This window comes from Dermacentor silvarum, chromosome 2, assembly GCF_013339745.2.
Source record: "Dermacentor silvarum isolate Dsil-2018 chromosome 2, BIME_Dsil_1.4, whole genome shotgun sequence".
In the NCBI taxonomy this organism is placed as follows: Eukaryota; Metazoa; Arthropoda; class Arachnida; order Ixodida; family Ixodidae; genus Dermacentor; species Dermacentor silvarum.
Window position 1 is genome coordinate 124,095,081 of NC_051155.1, and position 24,770 is coordinate 124,119,850.

The window sequence follows — 24,770 nt, forward strand, 5'->3', positions numbered from 1 at the left end:
ACTTGGAAATTGCAATATGGGCCATCAGATAATTAGTTAAAAACTTAATTAGTCAATTTTTGTTGATTAGTCGATAATGCATTTCAATTTTTTGTCCAAGTGATGTCCGCCTTTTCGAGTAGACCAGCTCATTAACTAGAATTGGGATATCTGCCCCAGGCAACCTTAAATAAATTTTGAAAGTGTTCGTGAAACACCCTGTATGTCGATGATGTCTGCATATCAGTCTCCTGCTACCACCACCATCGCCTTGCACGAGTGAAAATCAGGGCCACTTGGCAATGCTTGGCCTATCACTGTCGAGGGAGAAATCATCATTCATACTTTTTTCCGAAATTAAGACAAAATCTACACGCTTGAAACTGTATTTGGGCAGACACCATGTTCGACAAATCACCAGCGTCCGATCTCTGGACATTACCTTGAACCACAGGCTGCTCTGGCGTCGTGGTGATGACTACGCTGCGGCTTCATCATCACAGAGGCTGCATGTGCTCCAGCTAATCGCTGGCATTCACTATGACAAACATCCAACGTCAATGTTACGGCTACATTCAGCGTTGGTTACCAGTCGGATCCTTACCAGCTACCTCTGATGTCACCCTCAGACAGTGAGTACGAGGGCTTAGAAGCCATACACCGAAAATGTATTCTACTGTGCCTCGAAGTCCCTCAGCCGGCTTCGAACCAAAAAGTGCTCTACGAAGCTGGGTGATGCCCCTGTGGGGCTTTAGGCATCCCAGACTCTCATGACCCAGCTACTACGTTTAGGCAGCACCGAACACGTTTCGAGTCTTACGATTGCGCTGCTCGAGACAGAGGGAAAAGGTGGACGCGCCCTGGACATTCGAAAATTTTAGAAGCAACCTAAGTGTACCGCGATTGCAGTCACGGATAGGTCTATCAAAGTACACGAAGACCACTGCGCAGCTGCGTTCTATATTAACGTATAGCATTGGGCGCAAACAACATGGACAAAAGGAGGAACACGTTTTACGCTTGCGCTTGCTTGCGCGCACTGTTACACGTTCTTATGGAAAACCAACAAGCCCTAGTGGAAACCCTACTGCGTTCTATATTCTCTCTCTGAGATATACTTAGTCTGGCCGTCTGGACTTTAAAGCCTTCGTCGACAGTTGCGGAAGGCGTTCCATTAGCTGCTGCTCTAAGAGAGAGAGAAAATGATTTGATGAAAGGCAGGGAGGTTAACCAGGACTGAGCCCGGTTGGCTACCCTACACTGGGGTAGCACAGAGTGTCGTACTTCTTAGGGACTCAAAGGCTGCCTTGCAACAACTTTGTCATGGTGTACCGTCATCATGTTCCCGCGCAGATCACTAGCCGTCGGGAAAGAACACGGCAGCAAAGGCTTCACAGTAAAATTTCAGTGGATTCCCTCCCACATTGGTATTGCTGGAAATGAAAAAGCTGATGCTCTTTCATATGCAACGCTCTTGCATGCTCCTAATGTCAAGGCCCCAAAAAGTAACCCATTGAAAAAATCTGGCATTCGTAATCACTTTGGGTCGCTTTGGGATCCACCATATATATGCCCTGTGTGTAACCAAGGAATTTCGTCGAGAGGAAGCATCACTTCTATATCGAGTAACGACAGGGCCTGCGCGTACAGCAGCATGGTTATTTGAGACATGGTATATCGTTTTTCCGAACTGTAATGCATGCGACGACACAGGAGAGATTGAACACTTTCTTTGTCGTGCCCAAAATATCGAGATGAAAGGCATGGTCTACTGGAGAACCTGCAAAAGAAAAACCTTCCATGTGCGTGCCTTCAACATCTTGTGCCCCCAGAGCGACCAGTTATAGCCGGCTAAGAAGCCTCAGGTCTTCCAAATAGAAATTTGTTTGATGGACATGTGGTGAAATATTGCAGTCATATTGTAAGAGACGCTCGGGCGGAGCAATTACCAGCCTTGATTGTCAGGCTAGGTCTACCTGTGGCTACAACCCACCACTACCTCAGCTAGGCTAACGTATAGGCACCCTGCATCCGGCGCGATGACACTGCGGCACTTTCATTAACACACCAGTATCACCGATACCAACCACTCGGGTCACGAAGAACATGAAGCATTTCAACCACAACTAGACGCGCCGATGCTTGATTCCTCGTCTGAGTGTTACGCGCCGAGCTTTCATTTGTACAAAACGCAAGCTTGGAGATGATTGTGCTGCAGTGTTCAAGCGCTACGAAGCCTTATGTTCGAGTCACTGACAGAATATAGACAATCTTTTGACGATCTCGGGCACTTTTACCTTGTGATAAGTTATCAAAAGTTTAATTGTGGATGGCGTCTTCCCAATAAAAAAAATATGTGCAGCAACCACCGTCAAGTAAGGCGGTTCAGCGTGCCAAGCAAACAGATGACCCGGGTTTGACCAGCATTTCTTCAACAACCTATTAGACACGTGTGCTTCACTTGTTATGTGCACAATAGGCCGCAAGAGAGCCGCGTTAATAGTGTGGGAGGATGAAATCACCCAAGTGTAGCAACACACTTCAGATATAAGGAGTAAAAACGCCTGAAGTGAATCCGGGATCCTATCGGGCTGCGGTAGATAACTATGCCCGATTTGTCGTACGACGGTCACCCGAAGAATATACGTATAATGTCGCTATGATCGCGTGATGAGGACAAGCTGCCTCGAAAACGGCTCGTCTGTGGCCGGATGGTTCCTGAGGATGTCATCGTCGTCACCAACAACGACATGCAAGTCACTCGGTCAAGCACTCCTTGGGAGCAATAACACGATGGAAATCCGGCACCATCATACTGACGCTCACCGTCTTGGTATCTAATACCGCGAAAATCACAGGTTCATTTAACAGTCATCGTCCGTTCATGTCACCACTCACTTACGATTGCCCTGTTAATCAGAAACTAAGTGCACTGTCTTGTAAGGTGCTGGGTCCGTCCCACAGCGTAGCTTGGAGGCTCACGCCGCACAACCGGCGTCACCCTTTGCGGCTGCTGCTGTTGCTGCTGCCTTGGTTCTTCGCGCGGCGACAATGATGCCGGCGAACACAAAAGCCGAGCACAGGATCACCCCCGCTGCGATTCTGAACAGGTTGTCATAGGAACCCATGGTGTCGCGGAAATAGCCTGCAACAAAGATTAGAGTTCTGTTTAGTGAAACATTTAGCTTGTGCCGAACGAGAAGAAAGGGAACTGAGGGGCCCAGTTTTTAATAATAGTATCATAAGAAGCCCACAAACAACCACACCAAGACCAACACAGGGCAAATTACTTGTACTTACCAAATGAATTAAGGAAAATGATAAATTATTGGAAATGAAACTGGATGCAAAAACAACTTGCCGCAGATGGGGAACGATTCTACGTCATTCCCCACCTGCCTCAAGTTGTTTTTTAATCCATTTTTTTTCATCCACTTGACAACACCAAACGTACCCCACATAGACAGCGCCTCGAACAAGAACTCCGTTTAAACGATTCTCATCGGAGTTTATCACTTGCCATAATGTTAGGTTCATGGCCACCAAAGTACTGCATCACAAAGCAACGAAATCACTTCAACGCTTCTTTGAAGACACTGGCCTTTCCGACGAATACTGCATTGTGTGTGCCTCATTCTTGTGTCCGAGAATTGTGTACCACAGACATTCGCGGATTTTGTAACAACGAGAACTTTTCGATAGAGTACGTAGTACTTTACTTACTACGTACTGCTACATGTTCTTCCGTTTCGTTTAGGAATCGCCTAGTGGAAGAATTGATGTTTTTTTTTTTAACAGCGAAGCTGTTAAAGCTGGAAGAGAAACGTCCGAAGTCCGAAGAAAACTCCGCGTCGTTGCCTAGCAACAACCAACCCACAGTTGCGCACCATCTGGCCCACGGTGTAAGAAGATAGGTGCTCCGACGGCGCGCCCGCTCTGGGGCGAGAGAGCGGCCACTTCGTGTGACCGGAAGTGAGCGCCGCCGCTAGGGGCAGCACATGTTCAGGAGGCCTTGGAGCAGCGGCACAAGAGTGGATCATTTACAACCTCCGTCAGCATTTAAACACCCATACCTAAAGATATGCAATTTTTCGTTATTCAGACGCCAAATACTGAGCAGGTAGAAGGTTTCATGCCACTTAATGTCAAAATACCGTCATTTCCAACACGAGAGAGACGCGTCGTCTGCTCGAGCAGACGGCGCGCTGCGCTTGACCGCTGCTCGCCGCATCGGAGTCAATCGGAATGTCGGCATAAATATAAAGGGACGTTACTCCAACCAAATAGAGTCGTTTTGAGCAGGCTAAAATTTTCGCTTGTTGCACGCTCGCACCTCTACGCAGCAGTGACGTCGCATCCGTTAAAAACGGAAGCTGGGACTACGTAAGTTCCGCTTGACTCCGGAAACTGAGGGGCTGAGCGAGGGAGGAGCGTGGAGGAGGAGGGTAGGTTGGCGGTACTTAACCTGGTCGGCGAAAACGCGTATGGAGGGGCTTTAACTGTGCATAGCTTTCGACCCACTTCCCGCACGTGTACTCGGACTGCAAGTGCTTCGCGAGGCGTTCCCCAAGGCCACGGACCACGAGGAAATGCTTATACACTTCGTATAACTTAGCATCACTCGGCATTACTTCGTATAACTTAGCATCACTTCATATAGCCACGACCAGCTAGGAACCGATCAGCTCCGCTGTGTCTTTTGCCGAGCGCCACTAGTGCAAGCTACCCCTGAATTTTTTTATCCTGTATTATTGGTCACTGCAGGACGAAGGCCTCTCCCTGCGATCTCGAATTACCCCGGTCTTGCGCGTCCTTCAGTGGACATAAATATAGGCTGATGATGATGGTGATTGACCAATTGAAAAGGGGTGTAGCCATCGCCAGCAAATGGCGACAACAACTGTTCTTTTTATTTTATTTCAATAAATACAGAAGAAAAAGGAAGCCCGTTTCATGCAGGTGCTACATCAGCGACATACGAAATGGATCACGCGGGAGCCATCGCTCATAGCCTATATATAGCGCACTAGACACTAAACAATCAATTTTTTTTTTCTGTTTAGCTCAGATGGCACCCAGCAAGGCGCGATAATTTTTCTCGAATGTGCTATTGCGGGGCAGGCCAGAACATAAGTAAACAATAACCCCATGCCAATTCACTCAGGTGTTGTTTTTTTTTTCATTCATTCGAGCGCGGGCACAGCCTGCTGGCTTCGTTCTCCAAGTATGACCAGCATGCACCCCGCTAAGAATGCTTGTCGCAAGTGCTCTTGCGCCCATGAAACGAAACCTGAAGATTTCAAAATTTTACACTATGTACATTTTTGTACTGTTTGGTACATGTACTATGTACATGTACATGTTTGGTACTATGTACTGTTTGGTACATTAAACGTTAACATCAGCCCAAAAGTTATTTCTATAGTTTTTTACGTTCAATATTACGACCACTACATGACTTGCGGCATGTCACAGCCATTACCTGGGGCACTTGTGAGATGCCGGAGAGAAATGTAACAACAGAGTGGCCGGTGAATTTTTCTGGCTCTAGCTGCACCCTGCGCCCAGTAGCCTTTATGAGAATATCGTGTGCTTAACTAGTCCTTGTGTCTCTAGTGTTTTCTCCCTGAAAACACTAGACACACCTTGTCATTCATGCTTAGCAAAGAAATTCATGGGGTTGAAGAGCACGCCTTGTCTCTGTCTGTGTGCGCTTTTCGTGAGTACTTCGATACTACAAATACCTACGAAACAGCCCAGCTGTCCACAGTTCTACACAAGAAAGCTTGCACTGTGATAACACGAGTCATGTTTACCTTTGCGCGACCGGAGGGCACTCTATCTTTGTGTTGACCGTGGGAGTCCTCCTTCTTCCTTATGTTTACTCTATGTGACCTCGTTCTTTCTAATCTTTCTACCAGCCTGAATTTACGTTGTTTCGGTGCTCAAGGGCTACTGCCCATATTTTGCCGGCAACATTCTACCTATGGTTTTATCAAAGGAGCGAGCGTTTTCGTCAAGCGGTGAATAGCTTTGTCGTACTCAAGGATGCGAGACAGTTGAAATAGTTGGCCTGCTCCGTTACCACGCGGCGCACTGTAATATCGGAAATGCGCGTGAAGGCCCAAGCGGTGACCGCGATGACGGAGAATACTGTATGCGGCCAATCAGTGAAGAGAGCATGGAGAGAGGTGGAGGAATAAGAAACTACACTTACATTATTTACGTTGTTTACATTACATGTTTTCACTCTTGATTTCTACTTATACATCGCCCCCTTACTCTTTGGCCCAGTTGAGCTCTGTAAGGTATTTTTAAACAACAAAAAATTTAAAACACCTCCCCTACCGGAATAGGGGTGCACGCGAAGCTTGTCCAACCCTAGGGGAGGGGTTGGTCAGTTTTGTGGGCATTTGAGACACCTTAAAGAGACATGGTTGTTGCTGAATGAGAAACGGTTGTTTATTGTTGGGATTGCAGGTTGACGTTGTGGGTTGGGTTGGTGGAGCTGCTTCATACACAGTTCTAAAGCATTGACCTTTGGCAGTTTCGCCACCGGGAAATGGAGGGCGCGAGGCGAGTGAGCACGCGATCACACCCTTTCGGTCCTACGGATAGAGGGGGCATCCGTGATTGGCCCATCCAGCATTTCTAAACCCATTGTGTAAGGTTTCTGCAGCTGTGGAGCCGCTATGCGAGACAGCTTCGTTTGCCGAGCGTGCACTGAACAGCGTGCACGTGTTACGGGCGCGTACCTAGCACTGCGTCTACTTCTCCGTGTATATAAAACCCCGCTTTAAAGGGCGCGTGCGATGAACTGACAGCGGCTGAATGGGTTAGAGTGGTGGCTTCGCCACCCGGAGGTCGGTGGTTCGAATCCGCAGCCCACGGCTTGGGTTTTTACAGTGAACCTGTTAAGGGCTAGGTTCCCCAGGATCGTGTCCACGTGTAGAAAAAACTATCATCATCAGCATTGGCTCGAGTCGTCTTCCGCAACTGGCTCGTAGGCGCCCCTCCCTTTGCGCTCACGCCGCTGGATGCTCGTGCTCGGCACGCGCATACCGCGAACGTAGACCGACCGGCCTGAACAACAATTTCGGCTCCATGTGCGTGGCGGTTTCCCGTCAGTTGTGCCTTAGCACAGGTTTCAAAACGGATGACTATCATAACAAATAGGTCATTACATCAATAACATCACATGCTGGTCAGTTATGTCATGATTAACCATGATAAAATCACGTGTGGCGCATACCCGCATTGTATATGTGGGAATGACCCGCACAGAGCAGGAGCGGGAGAGATCTCACCGGATCCTGACGCTGCCGCACAGTGTGCGGCAGCTATCATGAACACTGTGGCTTCATACGCTAGTCTATGACGATGGGGAGGACTTGGCGCAGCAAACGCACTATAGCGCCGGGCGAAAACAAGGCGCCGCTGTCGTTGCTCTTTGGTGAACATGCCGACGACACTCAATATAATCATCAATAATGAAAATATATAAGCCCACTATAGCAATATTCACTGCAGCCGACCCACCATAGATACAGCTTCGCTGGCTTCCATCTCCACAGTAGTGGAAGCGCCCTGGATTTTTCATACGCCAACAGCAACACCAACGCCGACACGAGGGAGGCAATACAAGCTTCGCTTGACTAGTACGGCAACTGATCATTGATGCACGAGGAAAGGATGCGACATGTTCTGCAATCGTCTACATGCACGTCTGCAGCTCGCGGTTGGTAGAAGCACTGGTGGTTGGTGTACCATGAGATACTGTTCAGCATATCATCATCAGCCCATATTTATGTCCCCTGCAGGACGAAGGCCTCTGAGAATCTCCAATTACCCCTGTCTTGCGCTAGTTGATTCCAACTTGCGCCTGCAAATTTCTTAACTTCATCACCCCACCTACTTTTCTGCAGTCCTCGACTGCGCTTCCCTTCTCTTGGTATCCATTCTGTAACTCTAATAGTCCACCGCTTATCCATCCTACACATTACATGGCCTGTCCAGCTTCATTTTTTTTCTTAATGTCAATTGGAATATCGGCAATCCCCGTTTTCTCTCTGATCCACACCGCTCTCTTCCTGTCTCTTAACGTTAGTCCTAAGATTTTTCGTTCCATCGCTCTTTGTGCGGTCCTCAACTTGTTCTCGAGCTTCTTTGTTAACCTCCAAGTTTCTGCACCATATGTTAGCACCGGTAGAATGCAATGATTGTACACTTTTCTTTTCAACGACAGTGTTAAGCAGCCAGTTAGGATTTGGCAATACCTGCCGTATGCACTCCAACCCAGTTTATTCTTCTGTATGTTTCCTACGTATGATCAGGGTCCCCTGTGAGTAATTTACCTAGATAAACCTACTCCTTTACAGACTCTAGAGGCTGACCGGCGATCCTGAATTCATGTTCCCTTTCCAGGTTTTTGAACAATATCTTTGTCTTCTGCATATTCATCTTCAACCCCACTCTTACACTTTCTCGGTTAAGGTCCTCAATCATTTCTTGTAATTCGTCCCCCTTTTTGCTAAATCGGGCAATGTCATCTGCAAACCGGAGGTTTCTGAGGTATTCGCCATTGATCCTCACTCCTAAGCCTTCCCAGTCTAAGAGCTTGAACACTTCTTCTAAGCATGCAGTGAATAGCATTGGGGAAATTGTGTCTCCTTGCCTGACCACTTTCTTGATAGGTAACTTTCTACTTTTCTTGTGGAGAACTAAGGTAGCTGTGGAACCTTTGTAGATATTTGCCAAGATATTCACGTATGCCTACTGTACTCCTTGATTACGCAATGCCTCTATGACTGCTGGTACATCTACTGAGTCAAATGCGTTTTCATAATCTATGAAAGCCATATAGAGAGGTTGATGGTACTCCGAAGATTTCCCGATTACCTGATTGATGACATAGATATGATCCATCGTTAAATATTCCTTCTTAAAGTCAGCGTGTTCTCTTGGTTGACTGAAGTCAAGTGTTGCCCTGATTCGATTAGAATTTATCTTGGTGAATATTTTATACAATAGTGAAAGCAAGCTAATGGGTCCTTACAATTCTTCAATTCTTTAACGTCTCCCTTCTTATGGGTTAGTATAATGTTGGCCTTCTTCCAGCTTTCACTTGAAGTCGTAAGGCATTACATATAAAGGGCCGCAAGCTTTTCTAGCATGATATGTCCCCCATCATTGATTAAATTGACTGTTATTCCATCTTCTCCGGCAGCTTTTCCCTGGTCATGTCTTGCAAGGCCCTTCTCACTTCATCGCTAGTTATAGAAGGAGCCTCTGTATCCGGTTGATCACTATTTCGAACGAAAGTACCTTGACTGTTTTGGGAACTGTACAGGTCAGTACAGAATTCTTCCGCTGCTTTTACTATGTCATCGAAGTTACTGATGATATTAACCTCCTTATCTTTCAGTGCATACATCTTGCCATCTCCTATACCAAGTTTTGTTCTCACTGATTTCATGCTGCGTCCATATTTTACGGCTTCCTCATTCTTTGCCGAGTTATAATTTCGAATATCCCTTACTTTATTCTTTTTGATCAGTTTTAACAGTTCAGCGAATTCTATCGATCACTTGAGTTTGGCACTCACGCTTTGTCGTTTCTTTATTAGGTCCTTTGTCACTTGGGCGTATATGTTCAGGATATACATTAACCCTATAGAGTTAAGAGTGCACCGTAGTCTTCCTGAGCGTGTACAGTGACTCTGGTGTCAAGAAGCAAGCGCATAGATACAAGCAACAATTGTAGTTTAAAAGCTGCCTAACATGAAAAAGGAATAGATTAACAAAAGCGGGCTAGAGGATTAATAGAGCAGGGTCATAGAATATGCGTGCAAGGGCATGAAAGGAATTCACAAAAAGTTTCTTTTATGACCAGCTTGCACCTGTCACCGCAACGAAATGATCTGCGAACGAAACCACGTCACAAGCTCACACTACTGAGTTAGCGCAGTTGTGAATTTATTTCTTGTATATTTAGGTCAATCGGCAAGCTGATCAGTCTTGCGCCTCTCAGTGCATCGTATGCTCAAATGGAATTCCGCGGCTTTTTGTGATATGTTCGTGTGTTCATGCGTCCGAACGTGTATATGCGTATGCTTGAGTTTGTGTGTAATTTCACGGTGAAATTACGCTCTTTTAAGGATTTCATCTGATTGGTATATATGCCGGAACTGTACGTGCTAAACATTATTTCTTAATTCCAATAATGCTGCAAAGTCTGTTATTATATTCATTCATCGCACTTTATTCTTCCCTTTTTTCCCAGACGCTATTTTAACCAGTAGCCTATATGTATACCCTGGATGCAAGTATAACTCCAATCTACCTGGAGTATATATGTAGTCAAATGAAACACAATGAAATCACGTGGCAATCTCTTGATCCATCTGCAACATCTCTGACATTAAATAGCAGCAACATTGTTACCCGCTTTCTCATGTTTATACACGCAGTATGTTTCATTTTTTCCTCACGTGTCCTTATACTTCAAACCCTTTAACTCCGTCACCACCACATAACAGCTAGCCGGACCTTACACTAGCTAACGTCTCGTTTACCACTCACATTTTCCCTTCTGTCTCTATAACGTTTTATTCGAAAACGTGTCATGAAGACATCCCGGTGTATCAGCACGTATGACAGGCGTTTCGAAGACGTGATGCACCACTACAGGCTGACCTGCTGACATACCTCAGCTGACCTACCGCGATGACTCATTGACCATTTGCTGCTACGTCGCTGAGATTAAGGCCCCTTGTTCAATTCCAACCGACCACGGTGGCCGCATCCCGATGCTGACGGAACGCGAGAACGCTCCTGTACTTAGATTCAGAAGTAGGTTATAGAATCCCATGGTGGACGAAATATTAATCCAGAATCCACCGCTACGGTGTCTCTCACAGTCCGTGTATTGCTCGGAGATGTTAAATCGCATAATTTCGGTTTGCTTGTCAGGTTTTATCGGATAGACACATCATGTCTTGCATGTTACGACGACGAGCTAATGCAGTCAGTCATATGCAGCCCGACGACTTTAACTTTCGTCTGCCAAGTAATCGTATAACGGCAGACGCGTAAGAAAGGAAAGAACTGCTCACCCGAGCATGAATTGTGATCGGACTCACCTATGATCATGGGATTGCTGAAGAGCACCGGTACGAGCAGTAGGCCAGACGCTCCCGAAACGAGGGGGACCGCCTCTGCGCCAAGGTTGTCGGCTATGAGAACCTGCTTCATCGTTAAGAGGCCCGCCATTGCCACCGATGACAGCGCTCGGAGGACAATGTGGGCAGCCGCAGTCGTTTCCGGCGTGGCGGCGAATAGGAGTCCGAGGGCGAACAGTGAACCGCAGGCCAGAGTCGGCCTGGTCACCCAGCCGAGGTCGGCCATAAAGGGCAGGAATATGCGTCCGAATATTTCTGGCGCCGCGGCATACGCGATGGTCATGGTTGCCTGTGTGGGCGGGTTGCCCTTATCCCGGGCATAGTCCACCATAGTAGAAAGGTGCACCGCATTGATGTAGTCCAGCAACGTGGCGGCTACGACGGCTGTGATTAACCCCAGCGAAGGAGGTCTTGTGGGTAAGACATGTTTAAAGAACCTTCTAAGCGACCGACTAGAAAAGCATGAAAGCCTATTTCTTGTAACCCAGTTCTGAGTGCCGTGCCGTCCATTTGCTCCTTTTTCCGCAGCCTGATTAGAACCGCCCGATTTGCGATTACTTTGGGTTGGTTGGATGGTCACTGGGGATACTGCAGAGATACGCCGACCAATTTCTTGTGCTAGTCTTTGGGTTTTGTGATCACCGTTGGTCACCTCTGAGTTTAATTTATCGAGCACTTGCTTGTCTGTGTCCAGCAGTGGAACATAGCAGTCTAACTTTTTCACTGCTACCTCGGTCGTAGCTTTGTCTCCGTGTTCATCTATTTCGGAAATAAGTAATGCGGAGTATCGTTCTAGCCCCGGAGAAGTCTTAGATGAAGACTCGTTGCTTTTAAGTTGATTGAGGTGAGCTAATAACGCCTCCGCCTCTGGAACTGGCAATTCATATTCTTTAGATTTTTCTAAAAATTTTTGATTGACCGCTGAAGCGTCCAGTGGTTCCATTTCCTTGTCGACTGCGGATTTGTTGCATTCAAGCCCCACGTACGTCAGTGTGTTCGGAATGTCGGTCGGTCCCGTCGCTGGTGTTTCCTTTTTTGTTCTCGTTCGGCGAACCCATGGGGGTTCCTTGAGCATTAGGCTTAAGGCAGTGACGTGCATGGTGATGGCCGAAAACACTAGCAGAGTTCCACGGAATCCGTAGGCGTCTTTCAACGCCGACAACACGACCGGAAAGACGATGGCACTGACAGGATTGGCAGACAGACGAAGACCTGCTGCGACGCCCCGGTACTTGCGGAAGTAGTACATGATCAGCACTAGATGCGAATTCAACACGAGTCCTGCGCCCATACCTGCGCACAAGTGAAGTCCAAGGTTTGAATCAGCAATCATCTACTGTAGCTGGACGACTTTACCTGCGAATAGAACAGAATTCTTCATACACTCTCTCTGTCACTGTACACGGTACAACATGACACAGTTGAATATTTGATAGAAAATGCAACAAAAAAAGTCTGTATTCTACCAGGATGAATAAATATGAATGATCAGGACAAAACACACTGGAAGCAAGCAACGAACAAGATCAATGATGAGCACTAAGATCACAACAGAGACTCACGTGTAATATATTACTACGTCAAACGACAAAAGACAAAAAGAATTTTCCACAAATTATTTGTAATTTATTTCACAATACAGCACGAATATGTTCCCAGAATAATCGCTTAGTATACTTTCATCATCACCATCAGCCTATATTTATGTCCACTGCAGGACGAAGGCCTCTCCCTGTGATCTCCAATTACTCCTGTCTTGCGCTAGCTGATTCCAACTTGCGCCTGCGAATTTCCTAACTTCATCACTGCACCTAGTTTTCTGCCATGCTCGACTGCGCTTGCCTTTTCTTGGTATCCATTCTGTAACCATAATGGTCCACCAGTTGGATAACCTACGCATTACATTGCCTGCCAAGCTCCACTTTTTCCGCTTAATTTCAACTAGAATATCGGCTATCTCCGTTTGTTCTCTGATCCACACCGCTCTCTTCCTCTCTCTTAACGTTAGGCCTAACATTTTATTGCGATAGCAATTATATGGACACTCAAAAGCATATTTCTGCCGTCGGCGTTGCCGTCGCCGTCGCCGCCGCCGTGAGGTTCCGAATGACGTCATTTGGAGAAGAAATCGTCGCCGCGCGCCGAACGCTGTATGTGCGAGTGAAAGGGCGCGAGGGGCGCGTCTTTCACGGGGAGTGAACGCACGGCGGAGAACAAACGCGCGTTCTGCGCCGTGCTCGCTTAAGGGCTGCAGAAGTAGGTGTCTCTTTTCTCCTTTACAATCACCATATATGTAGAGCAAACGCGCCTTCTTCAGACGCGCGAGAGGCCGTGGGGGAGGGGGAGGGAAGGGAGGCGACGTTTAGCTGCGGCATCAAGTGCCTATTTATATCAGAGGCTCCGGCAACAGTCACCAACGCCGCACGCATTTTGTGCGAACGCGGGCAAAACGCCGACGGCGTCGACAAGAGTTCTGCGTGTTGCCGGTGCTGCTGAATGTCCAAGTTTATACAGCTGATAAAGCTAATATCATTACTCCGTATAGCTCTCTACAAGTTTGCTATCGCAATTGATGCTTCGCCTTTCAGGTGAAACTGCGACAACTTTTTCGTTCCATCGCTCTTTGTACGGCCCTTAACTTGTTCTCGAGCTTCTGTGTTAACCTCCAAGTTTCTGCCCCATATGTTAGCACCGGTAGAATGCAATGATTGTACACTTTTCTTTTCAACGACACAGGTAATCTCCCAGTCAGGATTTGGTAATGCCTGCCGTATGCACTCCAGCCCAATTTTATTCTTCTATAAATTTATTTCTCATGATCAGGGTCCACTGTGAGTTTTTGACCTAGATAGAATGGCTTAAAGTTGAATAGACAATTGGAATTCTTCTCGATACAGGATCTCAAGATATCAAAGTGCAAGTTTATATCTGCATCAATTAAGCAAACGTCATAACGGTTCCCACCGATACTCACTAACACCTTTATCCCCAACGTCTCCTCTTTCCGCGGATAAGAGGAGATGCTCAGTAAACGTTCGTTCTTACTGCGCTTGAATGTGATGCCGATATTCGAAAGGCTCACGACGATGTTGAATTAAACAGCTATAATGAACTAATAGTGACAACGCTCAGCTTATTACATTACCAGGGTGTAAATTCGGGCTAGTTGGTTATTTCTGATCATATTATAACAGCGCGCAAAACTAGGGATGATCATATAAGACACATAACAGCGCTTTCATCGAACTAAGTCTGGCTCCAGTATTTGCATTTCATTATCATTCCTTCATATCCTTCGATTCTAACTTCACCCCGTGAGTACATTCTTCCATAAAATTTCACCGCAATTTCTAGCAGTTTATAAATGCGCAGCACCAGTGCGTACGAAAGGCCCTGAATTTTATTGCTGCGTCTTACCGTGTGCAACGCCGATAATCGCCGTCATCCATTCTATGTTCGGTACGAACGAAGATGCGATCAGGCTGCTCCAGAGCAGGATACTGCCCAGTAGACCTATCCAGAAGAGCGAGAAGTATCTCTGCAGTACGGAAAGGAGGAGACCTGCGTATAGAGGGCGGGTATGTTAAAAGTTGATAATACATGGCTTACGAATCCACCATTGCAGTTTCGGCTGTCGGTATATACTATAACATCGCCATTTAAAGTGAAATACAATTGGGAATTCCCTTCCGCCAGGCGTGGTTTGTCAACGTTAGATGCACTGCAGCTCAGTGTTATCTTCCATGCACTTTCTTTTCAGAGTTCTCGTTTGTGTTAGCGTACCAATGTTTTGATTCAGAAATGTAACTATATGCAAGCTGCTGGGCATACGTAATGCTGCGTAAGGAATAAAATAAGGATTGTTCAAGCTAACTGCAGACATGTTGTCGTGCCTGATAGCTCATTTGAATTTTGTAGTTTATTTTAACACACCAGAGTACATGCCGAATAGCGTATGAGTGGCAGTAATACTGTGGAGAAAACAAATTGTGCAGAAACCATCGCCGATGATTGTCAACGTAATCAAATAGCCGAGCGCTTCAAGAAAGCTGCTTCATTAAAGAAATGATGCGCTTGAAGGCGGTATGCTTTGTTGCAGCGAGGACATTTAGGTAGCGTCTATTGTTTCCCAGCATACGCACTTTGAGAACAGAGCCGTTGACCAGTGCACGTGCAACTGTGCCGGAGCCCTCCCCTACAGCCGTCATATCCTGCAGCAGCCGCAGTGGGAGGGGGCGACGGGCGAAGGCTGTCCACCCACAGCGCCCCACAGAAATATCTAAACCTACAGACCCTCCCAAGCTCTCGCGCAGCAGTAGCACGTGTCGCCAGGCCCGGTTATTCGCTTGCACGCACAACTCTGTGACGCTGAACGCACGATGTTACGAAGGCATGTCCGCCACGCAGCTCAGATCTAGCCAAGCTATTGAAGGACCCCGGTTCTGCTTTGGCAGTGTAGCTCGTCGTTGCCCACTTTCCGAACCGGTCGCTACAACCCTGGATGTCTGACGAAATCTGACGAAATATTTATTTTACCATTGCAAGTGCCACATCTAGAACTATTTCTAGGGCCTTTTCTGTATGCGGGCCTACAAATACGGTTGTTTCTCGAAATAAACACTCAGTTAAAAGTTCGCGCTCGTCCTGTTATCTCGTTCTTGTCCGTGTCTTCTAGCGCTATGACCACCTCTGATAGAACTCGCAATTTAGCGAGAACTACGTCCGCGTTGAAGGCTTCTTATTCTGGTAGGTTTACTGTTGGCGTTGGTCGATGAACGCGTCCCACAACTCTGTCGCGCGAGAACACGCGCCCTTTGCATCGGCGGTGAAATTCCAACCACGGGCCACAAAAACGGGCTTTCCCGCAGCCCAGTTCTGAGTGCCGTGTGGTGGCTGCACGATGGCGACTGTAGAAGAGAGCTCTGGCACAGTTGGACGTAAGGCGTAAGAACGAGAAAAAGACTGACTTGTACGAAGTTAGGCATCAAAATAAGCCAAAAGCGTGTCAACTTCAGTAACCCACCGCAGTTAACGACAGGGCTTACCAACGCAACGAAGGGTGGTCGCGAGAACAGACCCAGGCCAGGACGCACCACGGCGATCGATGCCGAACTCCTCCATGTAGGCCACGTAAAACCAGCCTATGTTGCGGTTGGTGGCGATGGCGAAGAAGCCTGCCATAGAGGTCAGCGCAGCCACGTCCCAACGGCAGTCCACTTGATTTCTCATGGCAAAAATTGGCATCCCTCTGCAGAGTGGGAAGAACAACTTTTCAAAATTGTGGCACCCTGCATTGGCACGCCCATTGGCACCAGTACGTTGAGTTTAGAAGGCTACGCGTCAACTCTTTTTATCCCGGTAACCAAACAATTGAAAAATTGCGTAGGCAGCATTTTGAGGAGAAATAGCCCTGTGGTAACCTTCCCACCGCCACCACCTTTTACCCTCCTGCAGTTGCGTCTATCTGGAGATATTCGTCATTGGGAAGTTTCGCAGGCCCCCGGTGGCGTACGTCTCGGGATGTGCTGTTGTTTACCACCTTTTTATATATTGTCCACAAAATTATATGTTCTATGACCCACAAAACTGTGCACGTTCGTTCAGAGTTCAGTGGATCCATCCGGTCGGTTTCATGTTGCATCCGCAATGCTATAAATCTACAAAGACAAAGATGTTTGTTAAGCAATGATATCGTCAACAGTATTAACGGCTCCCTGGTGGCGGGAGTTTCCCAAGCACAACACGACGCAGTCAGAACTTGGCCCACATCTTTCTAGTGGATTCGCCTACACTTACTCTACACGCAGACTGCCTTCACCGCACAGTAATAAAAGCACAACTCTTCAGCGAATAGGAGTTCAAGATACCCGTTCTGCGTAGCCAGGGCGTTCACACGAGTCCGACAGGCAAGTTTCAGTTCGACAAGCAGACTCTACCCGCTTTTGTCAGGTTGGTGTAGCCGCCCTTTTTATCAATGTTGTATAACTTTCTCTGTGCATTATGGCATGACATTGTAACGATTCGCACCGAAAGACGACGTTACGTTTCATGGCAACTCAGTATCGCTACTGCGGTGCGAGCTATATATAGCATGCGATTTTTTTAAAGACTACACAAGAATATTAAAAATTACCAATGGCAGAAAGCACATCTCTAATTCATGAACTTGATTACTCGTAGAGGCTGACGTTACTTCCCCGAGATAAGTAGTTGTGTAATCAACTAACCAACCAAATTTTACTAATTTCATAATGGCACATATTGCAATTTATGAATTGTAGCCGGTGACTTCGCAATGCCGACTTAGAACCCTGTTTCAAGACACGTGCTGTCAGACTAGCGGTAAAAAATGCACTGTTGTCCCACTTACCTTTCTTTTTTAAGAAAACTCCTTTTTATGCATTGAAGCACGAAAGTAACTGGAACGCCAATGTATTTCGTCGCACGCGTTGGAAATTAATATGTCGAAACTGCTGGCATCCTGACAATTCGCTCTAAGTAGATACTCCATGAAAGCTCATCAGCTTCAATTCGTAAGTTTCAATATGGGCTGTAAAGTAATTAGTTAAAACTTAATTAGTACATTTTTGTTAATTAGTCAATTACGCATTCTGATTTCTTGTGCAAGCGATGTTCTCTTAAAGTATTAAATCTGTGCTATCATTCACAGAAGATTTTTTAACATTCTGTACAGTCTAAAAGAAAATAATAAACCCAGGTAGACGCTGTCAGCGAACGAGCGATGAATTCGTCGAATGGTGTAGCTCCCTGCCCAATCGAAATGGCTAGTGATAGCCCATTCTATAGCCAGTCGCTAATTATTTCTACGCGCAATCATACTTCTAGATATTTCATTTATCACGGTAAGTAGGGCTATTATCACCATCAACTTTCAGAACAACAGGATATCAGCCTAAGATCAATCGCGATTGAAAGTGAGCTCGTATAATGCAACACAGAGTTGCTCTTTTCAGCGTTACATTTCCTCCAAGAATAATACCTTCGTTAACCAGAGCCGCCCAGAGCGTTGTCTGTGTTCTTCTTGTGCCCTGTTTCTGATGCGCTACGCCTTTTGCCTCCATCATGTTATACCAACAAGCGCAACGTGCAACGCTAGCCCTATAGGTTCTTGATTAACTGACGCCGGTTTTAGCTTTCATAGTGCATGGCAAGCAAAGAGAGAGCGTGGACCTTCGCTTCGAGTAAGTAAAGGCTCGCGACAGTGTCTGAAAACGCAATGAAATCAAAGGAAAACGAAAGCAGCAAAAGGGATCACCTTGGAGTGGACGCTCCAACAATGCGAAACAGACGAGACCGAAGAATGCCGAGCGAAACGTGTCGCGCCAGATACCGCCTAGCGCGGGCGACAACAACTTCGTCGGAGGCAATGACTTCGTTGTCGGGGAAGCCGAAATCTGGGACTGCTACGGAGCGCTTGCCGCTCGCTATTGCCAAGTGTTGTTATATCACAAAAACACCTGGCAAAAAGGCTACGGCATGATAGTGGCAGCAGCTCCATCCACCCTCATTCCACTTCGCCATTGTACCGACGCTGAAAGTGAGTGTATTTAGAATGTCGTCTCGCGACTATAACTGGTGAGGAGTCGCCGCGATACTGGCGCGTTCAACTTGCGTCGCGCGCTCCTCGTTTTGGCCTTCTCGGAAGCCGACGTTCCAGGCGGGAACGTATGTAGTACGTCATTCGACGCCGTCGCCTTTATACACACGTGGGGTTACTGGTGCATCCGTTGTGCGACACTCTTCGGTTCCCGCTTGTCCGACTCGAAGTGGCTGCGATAAGGTGACCTTGCTTGCAAGATAAAAAGTATCAGCAACTGGACGCCAACGTAGGCGATAAGCGCCTCCAGGAGGACGCGGTGATGCGTGTCATGAACGGCTAGTGTTACGACTCATGCGGGCCCTTTGAAAACATAAAGAGCGTCCGGAGAATCTATCACTCTGAAGGCAAAAGAGCAGCAGCGAAGAAAAAGAAGAAGACTGCCACTGGCAGGTTTTCCATGCCTAATTCATTTACTGGAAAGAACAGTTAACTCGGCATCATTGCTTTCCCTCGTTTCATTCAAGCGCGAGTAAATAAACGCATGTACGTTTTCATAGTTGCAGTGTACATTTGTGCTGGAATGGACATGATAAATAAATGTTGGTAACCGTAATATCCTCGATATAACATCAAGTTTCTGCATCCCTTGTAACACCCTTCGCAATTACTGAATCCAGACAGTGTTTGAAGACTGGTTGTCTTCGTAATCTTTGATGGGAGATTATCATCATCATCAGCCTATATTTATGTCCACTGCAGGACGAAGGCCTCTCTCTGTGATCTCCAATTACTCCTGTCTGGCGCTAGCTGATTGCCCCCAACTTGCGCCTGCGAATTTCTTAATTTCATCAACCCACCTAGCTTTCTGCCGTCCTCGACTGCGCTTCCCTGCTCTTGGTATCCATTCTGTAACTCTAATGGTCCACCGATTATCCATCCTACGCATTACATGGCCTGCTCAGCTCCATTTTCTCGCTTAATGTCAACTAGAATATCGGCTATCCCCGTTTGTTCTCTGATCCACACCGCTCTCCTCCTGTTAGGCCTAACGCTCCTCCTAACGTTAGGCCTAAAATTTTTCGTTCTGATGGGAGATACGTGAGCATAAACTTGGATGGCTCGTAGGACAGCGGTCTGACGAGGGTAACAATGGCGATGGCTTCATAATGACGATGGCATGACAACAATGGCTACGACGATGACAAAGCCACTTTGCTGACGTACAAAGACAACTCTTTACTATCTAAAAAGATAGTAAAGAGCTGTCTTTGTAAGTTGGCTTTGGAGTTGTCCTTTCACCACCGAAAGCTTCCCAAGTTTGTATCCTTTTTATCAAGTATAGAGGGTCATCATTTTTAAGTTTTATGGAATTTTTAGAAATCACTTCTGGCAGATAGCATAATTCTTGTCGTTCAGCTAGATTATTCGAAGAGGCGGACATTACTGAGACAATACATTGTAACACAGATTCAACTGATTAACAAACATTGACTAATTCACTTTTTAGTTAGTTACTTTACGGCACATAGTGCAATTTATTAACTGTAGCTAGTGAGTTTGAAAGACGCATCGACTTGAAATTAATTTCCAGGATGACATCGATTTCGAGATAAATTCCCATAGTGGGACAAAATACATGGGCGTTCCAGTTAATATTGAATTGAATGAAAGTTTATTTTACCACATAAGTACACTGATGTAAATAAGCGGTGGGGATGGCGGGATAAAAGCTGCATACCGGCAGCTTGACTGGTCCCATCTCCCCGTGCTTCAATGGGTAAATAAACGCCTTATTGGAAGAGTAAGAGACCAACAGCGCATTTTTACGGTGAGTTTGGTGGCGCATAACCCCAAGCAAGTGTCATTCTGGAAATTTATTCCAAGTGGATACGCCTGACAAACCCACCGGCTGCAATTCGTAAATTGCAATATGTGCCGTAAAGTAATTCATTAAGGAATTGATTAGCGTTTTTTGTTAATTAGTTCAATATGCGTTTCGATATTTCCTGCAAGTCATGTCCACCTCTCTGAATAATCCAGCTCAAGGAATAAAATTGTGATATACGCTACAAGCCATATTGCAAAATTTCATAAAACTTGAAAATTATCACCCCGTATATGACATTACCTATTACCGCATGACCTTTCAATTCTTTATATCACATTTTTGCTTTATCGTCTCCCTTCACACAAAACCTATTTTATATCCATATCACGAAACGATTTCTGAAATCATCCTATTTTAATGTTCACTGTCCAGGTCGAAGGCCTCTCCCAGAGATCTGTAATTAGCCCTTCCTTGCGCAAGCTCATTCCCAACATGCACCTGCAAATTTCGTAATTTCATCACCCGACCCAATTTTCTGCCATCCTCGACAATGCTCCCCTTCCCTTGGCATCTATACTTTAACTCTATTGGTCGACCGGCTATCTGCTCTACGCATTACATATCCAGCTCCATTTTTTTTCTCCTAATGTCAACTTGAATATCGCGGCTATCCCAGTTTGTGCTCTGATCCAGACTGCTCTTTTCCTGTCTCTTAACATCACACCTAACATTTTTCGTTCCATCGCTCTTTGTGCGGTCCTTAACTTGTTTTCGAGCTTCTTTGTAAACCTCCGAGTTTCTGTCTCCTATGTTAACGCCGGTAGAATGCAATGATTGTACATTTTATTTCCTTTCAACGACAGCGGTAAGCTCCCAGTCAGGATTCAGTGCACCCCAACCCATTTTATTCTTCTGTTAATTTCCATCTCATGATCAGGATCCCCTGTGACTGATTGACATAGATAACCGTAAGTCTGCACAGACTCTAGAGGCTGACTGCCGACCAGGAAATATTGTTAGCTTGCCAGGCTGTTGAACGTTACCTTTGTCTTCACAGCATTAATATTCAACCCTACACTTACGTTTTTTTTTTATTCCTCACATCTTTCATCGAAAAAAAGTCGGCAGATCCCACACCCTGTGGGAATCGATGTAATGCGACGCAGTGTGCGGGAAGCCTACCAAGTTAACGAAATGACCATGACATCACCAAGACCTAGGCGGCTCTTTCATGACCTACATGACACGCATGTCATGACACGTGTCATGAGTTCTTAGGAGTCTCTTTAGCTACACCTAATATACTTTAAGGCGAAAGCCTTAGTCATGCTCATGACTATGACTTCGAATTTCAACCTTTAGCCTTTTCCTTCACTTAGTACCACATCCGAACCCATTCCATTGTATTTTGAGTGTTAATCTTCTTTCGATGAGTCATTCTCATTTTTCCTGTGTCATGGTCATGACTATCACTTCTACCACAATCCTTTAATGTTTCCTCCACTTAGTGCCCACGACCATGTCCATCTCCGTGGTTTTTGGGTATTATTCTTTTTCGCTGAGTCGTAGTTTTTGCTGAGTCATGCCCATGACTATGACCTACCACCAACCTATAGTGTTTCCTACACTAACATCCGAACCCATTTCAATGGTTTTTATGCATTATTATTTTTTCGCTGAGTCATTGACGTTTTTGTTGAGTCATGCTCATGACTATGACTTCTACCATCACGCTTTAGTGTTTCCTTCAGTTAGTACCCACGTCAGAACCCATTTCAGTGGCTTTTGAGTGTTAATCATTTTTCGCTGAGTCATTGACAGTTTTGTTGAGTCATGGTCATGACTATGACTTCTACCATCATCCTTTAGTGTTTCCTACACTTAGTACCCACGCCCGAACCCATTTTAGTATTAAAGGGACACTAAAGAGAAACCGGAAGTTTAGCTTCAATGGTAGATTATCCTATCACAATCACAGTCATACCATCCTTACGGTGAACAGATGTTTAATAAGCGAGAAAATAGCGAAAAACTGAAGGATAGGTGCTGACGCCCCTTCGAATTTCCCGAACTACAAGTTCGTGACGTCGGAGATTACAAACGCAGGCCGGTCGCGATTTCTCGAGAGCGATTTATCGCTGTTATTAAACGCAAAATGAAATACACCCTAAACGTACATAAACCGGATTTGCCAACTTTTTAAACCGTTTCAAGCGAGGAAGTACAAGTTTAGCGCAAAATGAAATAAGAAAAAATGGCATGGCGATACATCCGGTCGTGATAGTTTCGTAGTTTTGTTTTTGGTCCATGCATCATCGCGCGCGCCTGTTCCGCTCTACAGTGTTTGGTTGCATGTTGCGTGACTCGAAAAACGTTGACTTCGCGGGAAACAGCCAGAAAATGCCTCGTGTGTGTAGTGTTGAGGGCTGTATAAATGGCCCAAGGCGCTTGTTCAGGGGCAGCGGCAGTGTTGACTCGGCTGTGTCCTTTCATGTGGTGCCGCGCGGTGAGCCCCAGCTCCCCGGCGTTCGCAATGGCTCAGTGCTCTGCCGATGATAAAACGGCAAAAGAGCCAAAGAAACCGATGGTGTGCTCTCTGCATTTCTCGCCCTCGTGTTATGTGTATAATCCTTCCTTCGGAAAGTATCTATAGGCGTGCCCCAGAGAACAGTCCTTTCTCGAACAGCTGTTCTCTCAATGCGGCCTTCATTAAACCCCCTACCGATGTCCCTACAGCAGCAAACTGGCGGCTCGGTGAGTGCTGAATGTCATTAAATAAAGCCACGAAATAACCATACCGAGTACGTGCACAACTTTCTACGCTTGTTCTGTCGGGAACTTCGCGTCGCCTGGCGGACCGGACACACGCCTTCCGTTGACGAAAACGAAGCTCTGCATTCCGCCGGCTCACCGCCATCGCACGCGGAAACACATACCGCTCGAGCATGGAGGATCATTTCGCGCTCCGTTTCACTGAATATCGCTGAAATGCAGTCCTGCTTCCCTGGCGAGCTCTTCGTTGCAAGGTTCAGCGGCAGCAACGGCATCCATCGCGGCGAACGCAAACGCCGCGGCCATGCAGCCATGATGCAGCCAGCGCCTCGGCCGTTTACGCAAGCGGTGACGTATCATGGTGCACTCTGATTCGCTGAGAGCAATAAAATCTGTGACGACACTGCTTCAGCGCCAAATCTGGGGTGAGAGAAATTGAGAAAGAGATATTTGGTCTTTGTTTACGAATTCCTCCGCTAATAACTCATATTTTTGCACCCAACAAAAACTGCATGCATTCCTGAAGGTCCCTCTTTTATTCCAGCTGAACTTCCTGCTTCTCTTTAGTGTCCCTTTAATCTTTTTCGCTGAGTCATTGACGTTTTTGTCGATTCATGCTCATGACTATGACTTCGACCATCATCCTTAAGTGGTTCCTTCACTTAATACCCACGTCCGAACCCATTTCAGTGGCTTTTGAGTGTTAATCTTTTTCCGCTGAGTCATTGACATTTTTGCTGAGTCATGGTCATAAATATGACTTCTACCATTATCCTTTTGTATTTCCTACACTTAGTACCCACGTCCGAACCCATTTCAGTGGTTTTTGAGTTTTAATCTTTTTCGCTGAGTCATTTATGTTTTTGCTCAGTCATGGTCATGACTATGACTTCTAGCGCCATTCTTTAGTGTTTCCTACACTTATTACCCACGTCCGAACCCATTTCAGTGGTTTTTGAGCGTTAATATCTTTCGCTGGGTCATTGCCATGACCTACATGGCACGCATGGCATGACATTTATGTCATGACCTATCACTTATGTTCGTCATGTACTCATGTCATACAATGCCAAATTTGGTACCTACCAAGTTAACGAAACGACCATGAGACAACCAAGACATAGGCGGCTGTTCCATGACCTACATAACACGCATGTCATGACATATCATTCATGTTCGTCATATACTCTTGTCATAGTATACCAATTTTGGTACATACCAAGTTAACAAAATGACCATGAGAGCACAAAGGCGTAGGCGGCTAGATAGATAGATAGATAGATAGATAGATAGATAGATAGATAGATAGATAGATAGATAGATAGATAGATAGATAGATAGATAGATAGATAGATAGATAGATAGATAGATAGATAGATAGATAGATAGATAGATAGATAGATAGATACTGTCAAAGTAGCAAATGTTCGCCAAGAAATGCTTCGCATTTA

The 24,770-nt window shown here is 46.1% G+C and overlaps 1 protein-coding gene across 1 annotated transcript; it reads right to left on the bottom strand.

Annotated features, from left to right (window-relative positions):
- Positions 1-109: 109 nt before the first annotated feature.
- Positions 110-18,597, bottom strand: LOC119441734 (uncharacterized). The gene is made up of 5 exons (XM_037706342.2): positions 18,435-18,597; positions 16,204-16,406; positions 14,576-14,719; positions 11,120-12,451; positions 110-3,124 (listed from the first exon to the last, which is right to left on the bottom strand). The coding sequence occupies exons 2-5, from the start codon at positions 16,400-16,402 to the stop codon at positions 2,958-2,960; spliced, it is 1,842 nt and encodes a 613-aa protein (XP_037562270.1). The 5' UTR covers positions 16,403-16,406; positions 18,435-18,597; the 3' UTR covers positions 110-2,957.
- Between the last annotated feature and the right edge of the window lie 6,173 nt (positions 18,598-24,770).

Coding starts and splice junctions, on each gene's coding strand:
- LOC119441734 (XM_037706342.2), bottom strand. CDS start 16,402: ATGCCAATTTTTGCCATGAGAAATCAAGTGGACTGCCGTTGGGACGTG. Junction 12,452..14,575: donor GATTATCGGCGTTGCACACG/GTAAGACGCAGC, acceptor ACTTGTGCGCAG/GTATGGGCGCAGGACTCGTG. Junction 3,125..11,119: donor CAGCAATCCCATGATCATAG/GTGAGTCCGATC, acceptor TCTTTGTTGCAG/GCTATTTCCGCGACACCATG.